This window comes from Elephantulus edwardii, unplaced genomic scaffold (assembly GCF_000299155.1).
Source record: "Elephantulus edwardii isolate Elephantulus edwardi_28Jun2011 unplaced genomic scaffold, EleEdw1.0 scaffold00077, whole genome shotgun sequence".
NCBI classification, from domain to species: domain Eukaryota; kingdom Metazoa; phylum Chordata; class Mammalia; order Macroscelidea; family Macroscelididae; genus Elephantulus; species Elephantulus edwardii.
In genome coordinates, this window is record NW_006399827.1 from 10,774,501 (window position 1) to 10,786,444 (window position 11,944).

Below are 11,944 nucleotides of genomic sequence, written 5' to 3' on the forward strand. Positions count from 1 at the left end.
TTCTTTTTCCATCTCCAAAGGCATCACAGCAGAATAAAAAGGCAATGCATTTTTTTGAGGGACATGTCTACCCTCTTGAATTTCTTCATTCAACTTCACATTTAAGAGGATATCTAGGAATTTGAGATTTATGAAGGATTGAGACTTAGGATATCTATATTTCAAATGAGCTCCTCATCTCTGGGTCATCTCCTTCAGCCTCAGTGTTCTCATTTGGCAATGGAGAAGAAAGGGAAAAGTTGTAGTTCCAAGATAAGGCATATGATCCTTCTGTCCTGGGGTGGCAGATTAGAGGGCAAGGCTAAGAGACTACAATCACATTTTATGTTGATCTGGTAGGGCTTCAAGGGGTGGGACTATTCCTGAGTCAGAACTAATTGTGGGGGATCTGTCACAGAGCTTGGTTATAAATCTGTGGTTGGAATGGGAAGGTTTCAGGGCAGCCCGGAGGCTGCTGGTCAGTCTGTCCGGCTCTTGGTGAGTCATTCTTAAAAGAAGAATGGCTCATTTATATTATGGTGAAAGCAAAGGCTCATTAAAGTACGGAATTATTTGCAATCATAATAACTCTGAGTCATTAAAAAAAAGAAGACTTCTGTCTGGACAAATCCCTTCCTCTTTTTGAACCTCAGTTTCGCCATCTGTAAAATAAATGGAAGAGCTAAATTCTTCTAAATAATAATAATAATAATAATAAGTGTACCATCAAATAAGCTCTGACTGGTACAGGAGGAGATTGCCCCTCCTTCTCCAGCAGAGCATCTGGTGGATTCAAACCGTGTATCTCTGGGGTTGCAGTGCAGCTTCTTGCCACTAGGCCACCAGAGCTCCCCTAAATTCTTCTAATTTGCTCTCTCCATTGATGTATGTCACCAATTTAAAAAAAATTTCACAAGCAATTATTAAATGTTTATTATGGCTATTGTCTTGGAAGCAGGAATGGCATCCACTTCCGTAAATAGCTTGCCTCTGGAAACCCTATGAATCTGGAGAAAAGATGAAAGTCATACACGCAGGTGTAAAGGACTTTTGTTCATAGGGTCACTATGAGTTGCCTATGACTCAACAGCACTTAAGAACAACAACAACAACATGGCTATTGTCATATGCTCTGTGTAGTCACGGTGATCTTGGTGTTTGACAATAACATCCCTCCTGAATATCTGGTAGAGCCATTTTAACAAATGCTAATTTGTACCCTGACACCATCATACACCAACCATTATTTACATGATTAGGAAACAAAGTCTTTCCAGAAATAATGTGTTGATTGCAGTGCTGTGTGTCAGGTACCAAGTACTCAATAAAAACAACAATATTAGAAAATGTTCTAGTCCACTTTTCCACTGGTTTTCATCTTCTCTAATGTTTGTTTGTACAAGTTGTCATACGTGGTCACTTGTAGTTGCTATGAGGCTGAACACTGTGACACTGATGTGTCAAATGTGTTAATGGTTGGCTACCCAATGCAGACAGAGAGTGGGGTGGAGCTCCCTGATTAAAACAAGCGTGGAAGGAGGAGTGGCATCCACTTCCATAATAGCTTGCCTCTGGAAACCCTATGAACCTGGAGAGAGGATGAAGGGCACCCAAGCGTCAAGGACTCTCCTTCATAGGGTCCTTATGAGTCCCCTGCGACTCAACAGCACTTCACCACCACCACCACCACAACAATGTTTATGTTTACTCTTGCATAAAACAAAGAAGACTATAAAAAAAAAAGCCACTCAACTTCTTTAACCTGCTATTCTAGGCTTGAAAATCTCCTTTAGTTATGGTTTTTCTGGTTACCAGGACATTAGAACATAAAATCTAGGTCTCGCTGAACAGCCCTGCTAAACTCTACAGACTTGCCCTCCAGGTCTCCATAAAGAACTTTCCTGCACATCATTCTGAAATGTGTTCAAACTCATGTCTTAAGTTTGCAGAAGGTTGCTATCAGCTCTTGCACTTATAACTCAGATCTTCTACTGACCTCTCCAACCCAGAGTGCCTGAACATATCTTGTGTCTGAAGGAAATATAGTGAACTGCCTCCTCTTTAGAGAAAATAAGAAAATTGAAGAAGCCCTATTAAAACCTACTCTTACTTACAAATACTACATTTTAACAAGATCACACTTTGAGAAGTCACTCAATTATAAGCTCAGTTGTCTGCAGTATTCAATAAAGATTCTAATGTGGATTTTTTTGGCTCAAACTATCTCATTTAGATAAAATTATTTAAAGTCTTCATGCTATCCTTATGTTTCTTTTTTTAAAAAAATTCTCTATCTGTGGCTTATCTTTCACTCCAGATAAAAATTTACTGTCTGCTGGTCTGGATCACAGAGGTCAAGTTCAACTCCCTCAAGGAAAAAGAGACATCATCTTCCCTAGAAAAAGTTTCCAAATATTTCGAAAAACTAGGAGGCTCTTTCTAATACTTAATTTCAAACTTTTTCCTACAATTTTTATAATTTTGTTTTCTTTTATAGATAAAAATATTAGACTTCAGTTTTGAAAATACTCTTTAGTCTACAAGAAGACAGTAAGCATTCTCAATTACCAACATAATTTGCATATGATAAAGTACATATGGCGATATGTTACCTGTAAATACAGAACATAGTCTTCTCTTATATCTCGCATTTCTGGGGGTGGGGTGGGATGGGGGAAGCTGGCAAAACTTCCAGAAGACTGATTCACACTATGTCAAAATGTACATATAATGTTACCGTGCACTTATTTCTGTGATTTATATTTTCATGTTTGTTTTAATCCTACTAGTAATGCATCCATTTTCTGTAAGAGGAAGCTGAGACTCAGGGAGGTTAGAAACTTGCCCAGGTCATCAAGATAAGAAATGGCAAAGCAAAGATTTGAACCCAAGAGTTTTGGCCCATAGCCTAGTTAGTGTTCTTTTCATTACAATATGTACCACCCATAGTCCAAAGCTCACCATTAGATTAATGATAGTTTAATTAACTTGTACTGAGGGAACACCAATGAACTCAGATCATTCTCTTTCTCAACAGCAACAAGAAACTGTCCTCTTACAGAAAAAGTCTGTAGCCCTGAATATCTTTTTAGATATTCAGCTTCAACCTTTGGTCTTGGGCTTGGCCTCCAAATGCATCCCAGGGATCTGGATTGAGATCAACAAGGCACAGACACAGGCTAAGACTTTATGAAAGATTTCTACTGCTCCTACCAACTCTTAGCCAAAGCAGTTTCTTGGATAGAGAGACCAGAATCTGAAGTGTAAACTTCCAAATATCCAATCCTGGTTCAAATAACTCATCTATAAGTCTTAAAGATAATTTTAGTTCTAAACATGTCAATGTTCTCTTTTCTCTGTCCAAGCAGATCATACAAATTAGAAATCAATTTTATTTTACTTTGGTGTTGACTTTGTCTATTTTTTCTGATGGATTTAATGTGTTCAACCAAAGGACCCTGTAGTCTTTGGTTACTCCAGATGTAGATTACTCTTTCTTTCTTTCTTTTCTTTTTTCTCTCACTCTCCTCCACTCATTTGTTGTTTTGGCAAGAAATAAATTCTCTAGGCCAGAAACCAGAGGCCAGAGGAGCTTCTTTAAGGAAGGAAGAGAATTGGATATCTAGGGAGCCAAATTACTTGGTTTACTCAGTCCTTTCTGCTGGAGTTAAGAGAGCCAGCCAGCAGGAATTTTGGAAAGTTTTAATATACCCACTATAGGAAGCAAAGTAGCAAGATTCAAGCAAGGATGGAACAAAGACCATGATGAGTTTGGAGAACTGTGGCTAACCTATCAGTTTGATTGACAGTATAGGTGACTTGAGGTATCTGCACTCTTCTTGAGTGTTGCTCTTATTTGGGGTTTGAATTTCCCCAACTCCTAGATAGGTTTGTGCTTTTTTAATTAAAGTGATTTAGAATTTATCTCCATTGGATCTCATACTTTTTCCTTTATTAGAAGGGTATTAGAAGGATAAGGTAGAGTAGGTGTTGCCTGGGATGAGAAAGGAGTGAAAAGTGAGGGAATCTGAAGTCACACAGAAGAAGTGATGTAGTGTTGGGTCAAGCACAGGCCTAGCTCAGATTGGGGTTAGAAAAGAAACCCTAACACTGCCTACTTCATCTCTATTCCTCCATTCCCCAGATGTTTCAGTCTATAGATAGGACATCTGAAAGAGTGAAAAGCTGTGAGCTTTTATAAACTCAAAGGGAGTAATACAGAGAAATGTGTTTTTCCAACCTCAACACTCCTTCTCTCTTCAATCTTTCTGCAGGCCACTCCATCCTCCTATCTCAGTTCTTCTTTCCTTTGTCTGCTCTCTCCCCTTTGGCAGTGAACATTTTCTCACCCTCCCCCAATGCATGTCTCTCTTAAAGAAGTTACCAGCTGGTTCCCCCCACCCCCAACTTCTCCTGGTCTGCAGCATGGTCTGAAGCAAAGTATGAGTGAGAAGGGGGAGGGGAGCAAGGGTCCTGTGAAATGCTTTGAGCTCTTTCATAGTAGGCAGCTAAGCGGGGCTCACAGTTATCAGAGAAGAGAAAAGCAATGTGGTAGAGAAAGAAAACAGGGGAGGCTGCTGGAGAGAAGGACAAGCAAAGCAAGGGAGAATGGGAGACAGAAAGATAGAGGCACAAAGACAAAGGGATGCCTTTGGGGTCTCTTGTAGAGACTGACTCTGCCTTTTTTTTAGATGATGAAACCTAAGAAGTTTTTAAGGTTGTTTCTGAATCAGTCTCACCTGCTACCTCTTCTAGTTCAATTGTTTATAGAGATCCCTCCCTGAACTCTTGCCCTCCTGGACTTGCCCTAGCCTGGGCCCCAGGCCTCTGGCTAGGCAGACACCCTGACAGGTTACAAATGAGTGTGGGTGTTGGATTGCTCCAAGCCCTTGTCTGAGGAGCCCGTAGGAGGAGACTCAATGGGATTCTCATCTAGTTCCTTCCAGAATCTGAAAGAATGAGGAGGCACTTCCTGTTTCCTTATCCTCAAAAGGAAACCAACAAACACACAGAGCAGAAAGGAGTGACTAAGACCCCTGTCTTGAACTTTAGAATTCAGAGTCTCAAAGCTTCCATACAAGTGCTTATGTTCTCTGAGAAAACTCTCCTTATCATTTCTAGAAAATTAGTTGAAAATATTAATAACCTTTTACGAGTTAAGTGGTACTGAAATTATGGAATTGAAGTTTGAGGGTTTTTTTTTTAAGGGGGCAAAGATGATATGGAGGTAGTGCAGGTGAGAGGACTAGAAATGAGTCGGTTGTGTACAGGGTCCACGCTTATTTTGAACACTCTGGAAATAGAATAAAAATTTCTCTCTGCTTCATCCCCCTGTAAACACCTAGCCCTGTGCTCATTGTAGCTCTCTGGGGAGATATAGTGAGTTATTTAAGTCTGAGTGAGTGAGCCGGCTACAGCTATGGATGGCTAGAGAGAGGATAAATACATCTAGAGAGATGAGTTGATGGATAGGAAGAGAACGAATATAAATATGGAGAGAGATGGACGAATGGAGAGATGGATTGAGACAGAGAGAATATAAAGAGAGGCTGAGGGAGAGAAATGGATGTGTGAATGAGGAGAGAGCATTTATGCAGAGAGATGAAGAGAGGAAAGAGGCGTTTCTTAACCTCACTACATTTCCGTTATTGCCTTGCTTGCTGAAATGCCAGCTCCCCAACCCACACTTCATGAATTCTTCATCTAGATCCTAGAGTCTGCCTCACACCCTTAGGTGGCTTTGTTCCCTGCCCCAGACATCCATTTGGCCCAAGATAACATGGTTCAGCGGGCTGTGCTAGCCCACCACCCTAAGACAAATTGAGAGAAGGAAGCACAGAGTGGCCATTCGGAGCAAAGTAAAGGCGGCTGGATTCTTCACGTCCTGATCTACAGCCGCGGGGAGAAGTCTCCTCTGGGAGATGGGAAGGGTAGGGGGCAGCTGGATTGAATGTGTCCAAATCTAATAACCCAGGAGCCTCCTGAAGGCTTTGGGGGTTGGGAGGGAAGTCTTGAATATTCTTCTAACTTTTCCTCCCTCTCCCTCTGGTCCCTTCTTTCCAAAAGTCTTTGAAGAAAGATGTTTTTGACGCTTCCACGTCGCTCTCAGATGGATGGGCTGCGGGTGATTGAAGTGTCTTTGTCATGCTAATGCTTGGGGGGTGATGGATGGGCGCTAGGGCTGCCAAACTAGGGCCCGCTGCGCCCATTGGCCTGGGAGAGATCACATGCACCCCCCCACTCCCTACCCCCTTCCTAGGGGAGCACGGGCCCAGGGAGCTGGGTCGGACCATGGATGCAAGCCTCAGCCCTGTGACATACTGCCGAAAGGTTGTAGGGCAAGAGGGTGTCTCCCCGAAACGGGCCGACCCTCCTGTGGCCTCCACGTATGGACTATAATAAGATGAACTCCTTCTTAGAGTACCCACTCTGTAACCGGGGACCGGCTTACAGCGCCCACAACGCCCCAACTTCTTTCCCCTCTTGCTCGGCTCCAGCCGTTGACAACTACGCAGGCGAGGCCCGATATGGCGGAGGGTTACCCAGCCCCGGGTTGCAACAGAACCCCGGCTACCCGACGCAGCAGCAGCCTCCGGCACTGGGGATGCCCTTCCCCAGCTCCGCGCCCTCGGGCTACGCCCCGACCACCTGCAGCCCCAGTTATGGGCCTTCTCAGTACTACCCTCTGGGCCAGCCGGAAGGAGACGGAGGCTACTTTCACCCCTCAAGCTACGGGGTTCAGCTAGGGGGCTTGTCCGACGGCTATGGAACCGTAGGAGCTGGCCCGGGGCCCTACCCCCCACCGCAGCCCCCTTACGGGACGGAGCAGACGCCGAGCTTTGTGGCCTCCTATGCGGATCTCCTCTCTGTGGACAAGGAGCCACCCTGCCCGTCAGAGCCCAGCACCACTACGGCCCGGACCTTTGACTGGATGAAGGTCAAGAGGAATCCACCCAAGACAGGTAGAGCTCGGGTCGTCCCCGCCCGGGTCCCAAAGCCAGCTTCGTTGCTCTGCACCGAAGTGGCCTGGACCTGGGCTGGGCACTTCCCTCTGAGCCTCTCTGTGGGCCTCACAGGTTCAGGGGGGTTCCCCACTCAGTGAGTGCCAAGTCACCCCAAAAGGAAGTCTGCACCCCCTTCTGGTCTATGGGCCCTGCACAGGCCCTGGACCTCTGGAGGCGGGGAGTGGGTGGGGATGGGCAATGGGATCACCAAAACTCTGAGATGCTCTGGATGTGGATGGGGTAGGATGCTGCAGATGCGGAGATGGGGGTTGGGTTGGACAGTTGCCTGGTGGTCCGTGAGAACTTTAAGAGCTGGATTTGGACAGAGTGCTGAATGGAGGTGCAGCGCGGACTGGGAAGGGGGAAAGGGTCAGGACACGGAGGTGAGAGAACTCACGTGGCTGTCCCCCCTGCCCCGCCCCTAGCGAAGGTGTCGGAGCTGGGCCTGGGCGCGCCCAGCGGCCTGCGCACCAACTTCACCACGCGGCAGCTGACTGAGCTGGAGAAGGAGTTCCACTTCAATAAGTACTTGAGCCGGGCCCGGAGGGTGGAGATCGCCGCTACCCTGGAGCTCAACGAGACCCAGGTCAAGATTTGGTTCCAGAACCGGCGCATGAAGCAGAAGAAGCGTGAGCGGGAGGGAGGCCGGGCGCCCCCAGCGCCCCCGGGCTGTTCCAAGGAGGTGGCTGGAGACGCCTCGGACCAGTCGGCTTGCACCTCCCCTGAAGCCTCGCCCAGTTCGGTCACCTCTTGAACTAACCCTCCCAACTCAATGGGGCTTCCTGGCACCGGAGCACCTCAGCCTGGCCCTCTCTTCCTCAGCGCTCCCCAACTGAGGCCTCCACTTTGCCAACCCACATAACCTTCCCAAGGCCAGGGGCCTAGTTTAGAGCTGCCCTTGGGGTATAGGGAGTAACCATTTTCTCTGGTCTGGAAGGAGAGAAAATGAGAATATGGTTAGAGACCCCACAAGACAAGAGGAAGAGGATGCTTGACTCTGTTAGATGTGGAGGGAAGGGCCTGCCTTTGACCCTGGGCATCAGCTCTTGGGCACCAAGTGGGTGGAGGTGGGGGAAAGGAGTGGAGCCACATCCTCTTTTCCTTTCCTTTGGAAACTTCCCTTGATTCAGTTCAGTGCCTTTGAAATTCAAAGATTTCACCGATCTTACTAACCTCCCCTTGGGACAGAGGGAGGGTCCTGAATGTCCTTTGGGGAGGGGAGGTATTGGGTGCAGGTAGATTGTTATGACCAATGCTCACTCTCTCCAGTCACCCCAGACCTTACAATAGTACCAGCTGCCTTGTGACAGACCAAAAAGTCCTCTCCGCTAACCTGATTAACTCTCCCCCTTCTGGCACATTTGTATTGCACTAACAGCAGCCTCCAGAGGTTGCTTTCTGAGACCCACATTCTCCCACTAGTGACCTCATTGCCACACTACCAAAGTATTTTGGAAGGTGGAACTCCAGAGACTTCTGGAATGCTGCGCAAAATCTGCCCACAGCAAGCCTGAACCAGGAATGATTGGGCAGCTTCCACAAGACCCTCCCTTATTTATTGCTTCCTGGAAAATCTGGGACCCTTTTCCACCTCATCTCCACCCACATACCGGGAGTAGCCCAGGAAGACCAGCAGCAGCTCCTGTTTTGTGAACCTTGGAGACAACCAAGGGACCGCTAAGTTTCTAGAAACCTGAGCCTGAAGCAAACCAGGTTGGCTCTGTATCTTCGACTACCTCATTTTAATAAAATTGGCAATTCCCACTTTTCCTGTCTTCATCTGCTCCTCCACCAAGGGGTGGGAGAAGCCTCATCCTCCCTGAGGCCTAGGGGAGAGGAAAGAATGAATCCTGCCTAGTGGGGCTGAATAAAGAGAATGACTTACTGGAGTCAGGCCTAAGTAGAACTGGACCCCAGGCATCCAGGCAGGACATTGGTCAACCTACTGGCCATTGAGAAAATGTAGAAATACATGGAGGAAGCTGGCCATGAGGATGAGACAGCTCAGGTGGGGCTCTGAGAGAAAGACAGGAAAAGAGAGGAATGTATCTGGAGAGAACAGAAGGAGAATATGAAAGAGAAGGAAGTGTGGGGGAAGGTGAAAGGACTCCACCCTTATCTCTACCTCCCTTTCTGTATCCTGGAGCAAGGTTTGACAATGAGTGGATGCTCTGCTCAGTAAATATTTGCTGAGGGATAGAAGCATGGGTAGGGGAGAGAGAATGTTCCAGTAAGGGCCTGTGACAAAGTTTAGGTTGGTGTACAGGATCTCTCATACTCCCAACCCAGTGACTTCACCCAGCACCTCCTAGGAGTCACCTTGGAGCCTAAGTCCCTGGGAAACCTCAGGAGCAGCTGGCAAGCCTGGAGAACACCATTCCAACCAGGGCACAAGTGAATGCCCTTGGGCTCAGCAATCACGCTGGATGGCAGGAAGGAGGGAGCCACAAAGTAGCCAAAGGGCCAAGTGGGATTGGGATGCAGGAGAAGGGGCAGATAACTGGAGGAGGGAGAGACATGGAGAGAACTGGAGGATGGCAGAGAGTCTGGGGGTGGGCTGAGGAGAGGTAAACTCAGATCTGGGGCTCTGTTGACCTTTTTACCTCAGAGCGACTCTGGGCTTTCCAAACAAGCCAAAGGCACACTAGCAGGGGTCAGCTATTGTCTCTGGAGGGTCCCACTGACAAGCACTTGGTCAGCGAGGGGGCAGGGGTGGAGATCAGGAAACTCAACATAGGCCAACAAACTACTGTCAGCCCATGGTGCAGTGAGATGACCCTGGCTGTCCACCAGGGCCTGACCACTAGGACCTGGGCCCTGGTTGATTGATTTCAGTAACCTGGTGAGCAGGATGGATCATGCAATAAGTAAGGTAGGTGCGAACTTAGACTTGAAACTTCACTACAGAAATTAAGCGTAAGTAAGTTCCTATTTCCTCACATAGAAGTTACTCTGTTTGTGTCCTTAAGAGACTTTGATTTTGTAAAGAATTTGTGGGAGAAGATGCCAACCATACCAAGAAGCATGCCAACCATACCAAGAAGCGAAATCTTTGATATGGTGTCGGGAAAAAAAGGGAGAAATTGTTCACTACAGATTGACAAGTAAGCACAAGTAAGCCTGTACTTATTGGATAAGCAGACACTCTTGGGGAGTCCTAATACTCTTGATCTAGGGCAGTCTGAGGAGGCACAGTGACCCCAAGAGAGAGAAGTGCATCTCATCAAATCCTCTCTCCCCCAATTTCTTTAATTCTTGACTTTTCAAAGGAAGAGACAGTTAGTGGAAAGAACCAGAAGTGTATGTCAGAAATGCTGAGCATTTGTTTCTTAATGAAATTGGTGCCATTACAGGAGAAGCAATGATATCATTAATTGCGCAGCCAAGCTGGAGAGGGAGGAGTGTATGGCAGGGGGAGATCTAGTTCACCCAGAGGCTACTGACTTGCCCTCTGTCTTAAAAAAAAAAATCATCTATTAACTACTTTTCTTCATTTAATTGAAATTGCCACCAAGGTTGAATCTCTCAAAAGGGAAGAAAATAGAGCAAGAGTCTATAAAAAGGTAGCTCTTTTTACTTGGAACAATTAAATGTGAGCCAATAGAGCCTCCTGGTTGAGGCATTTGTGGGGACTCCAGCCTTTGGGCAAGTGGGTAGAAAGAAGGAAAGCACAGTGGTTAGAGCTGGACTACAACATGATGGAGTTGGGCCTTGACAGGTCCCAGGGGGAGTGGTGATGGAAAGGTCAGGAGGAAAGGAGAAAGCTAGTCTATTTGATTTTTGGTCACAGCAGAAAGAACCATTTGATTCCCCCAGGGATAGGTGAGGGGCAAATCAATCCTCTGTTAACACAGGGGCAGAAAAATATGCAATGAATCTGAGCCTCCCATGGCCTTAAGTGCAAAGATATGCTTTTCTCCCCCATTTTACTTTTCCACTTAGAATCTGAGGCTCCAGATAGGTCTACAAGAACTCAATTTTTGGAGAAAGAAAAGATTGTATTTATTTGCCTATGTTAAATGACAAAGGAGATGATAGTAACAAACACACATAGATGTACAATATTACCAACAACAATACATTTTGTCCCAGTATTGAATCTAAAATCAATTCCAAACTTTCCAGAGTTAAGTACCAATTGCTTTACTCATAGATAATGTCCTTCATGCTTTTCAAATAGCTGTTTTCTATTTGAGTTTCCCCCCCTTCACAAACCTTTAGGGGAGAAATTATATTTATCATATCTGAAAGGGCATTTTCTGCAAAATTTGCAGCCCCAAATTTCACATCTCCATTTGCTACATCTCAGAAAAGCCTGCTGGTAGATAAAAATTTTGAAATTATTCCCTCCCCCGCCACCTTGATTCTTCATGGGAGAGACAAACTAACTCCTCAGGGCTGGTTGAAGTTTGTCAACATTTCTGGGGAGCAGCCCCCAGGCACCTCTGGTTGGGGGTGGTCAGGCCTTCATTCCACCCAACCCTCTGTACCATCTGTTTCTCAGCACCTAGTGTGAAATTTCCCTCTTTTATTTGCCTTTTTCTTTGGCATTTGTTCTCCCAACATGAGGCCCTTTGATCAAGACAAGAAAGAAAAAGAGTTTTAACAAACTCTGAAGTTCTTAAATTTAATTCAAGTTTCTTTGTTATGAATTTCTTGTGCTAAGATCATTGGGAGGCTGAGAATGTGGCCCTGGCCCTGGGTTGGCCAAGTTAGGGAGAAGGAGAGGGTGTAATGTTTGGAAGACTGGATAGATGGCTAAAAGGGAAGAGAATGAAATATACTAGAGAGGTGGATCAAAGAGTAGGGGAAATATCCAGGATATTTGGGTTCAAATCCGCTCTCTGTTGCTTACTAGCATCATGGTCTTGAGTAAGTTGTCCAACTTTCTGGACCCAGTTTCATTATCTGAAAAATAGGAACAAGAATTCAACTTATTGTTGTTGAGAGGGAACCCACTT

General features: G+C 45.9%; 1 protein-coding gene across 1 annotated transcript; it reads left to right on the forward strand.

The window, feature by feature from the left end:
* The first annotated feature begins 6,367 nt into the window (after nt 1-6,367).
* HOXB1 (homeobox B1) lies at nt 6,368-7,737 on the forward strand. The gene is made up of 2 exons (XM_006889343.1): nt 6,368-6,941; nt 7,409-7,737. The coding sequence occupies exons 1-2, from the start codon at nt 6,368-6,370 to the stop codon at nt 7,735-7,737; spliced, it is 903 nt and encodes a 300-aa protein (XP_006889405.1).
* Nucleotides 7,738-11,944: the final 4,207 nt, after the last annotated feature.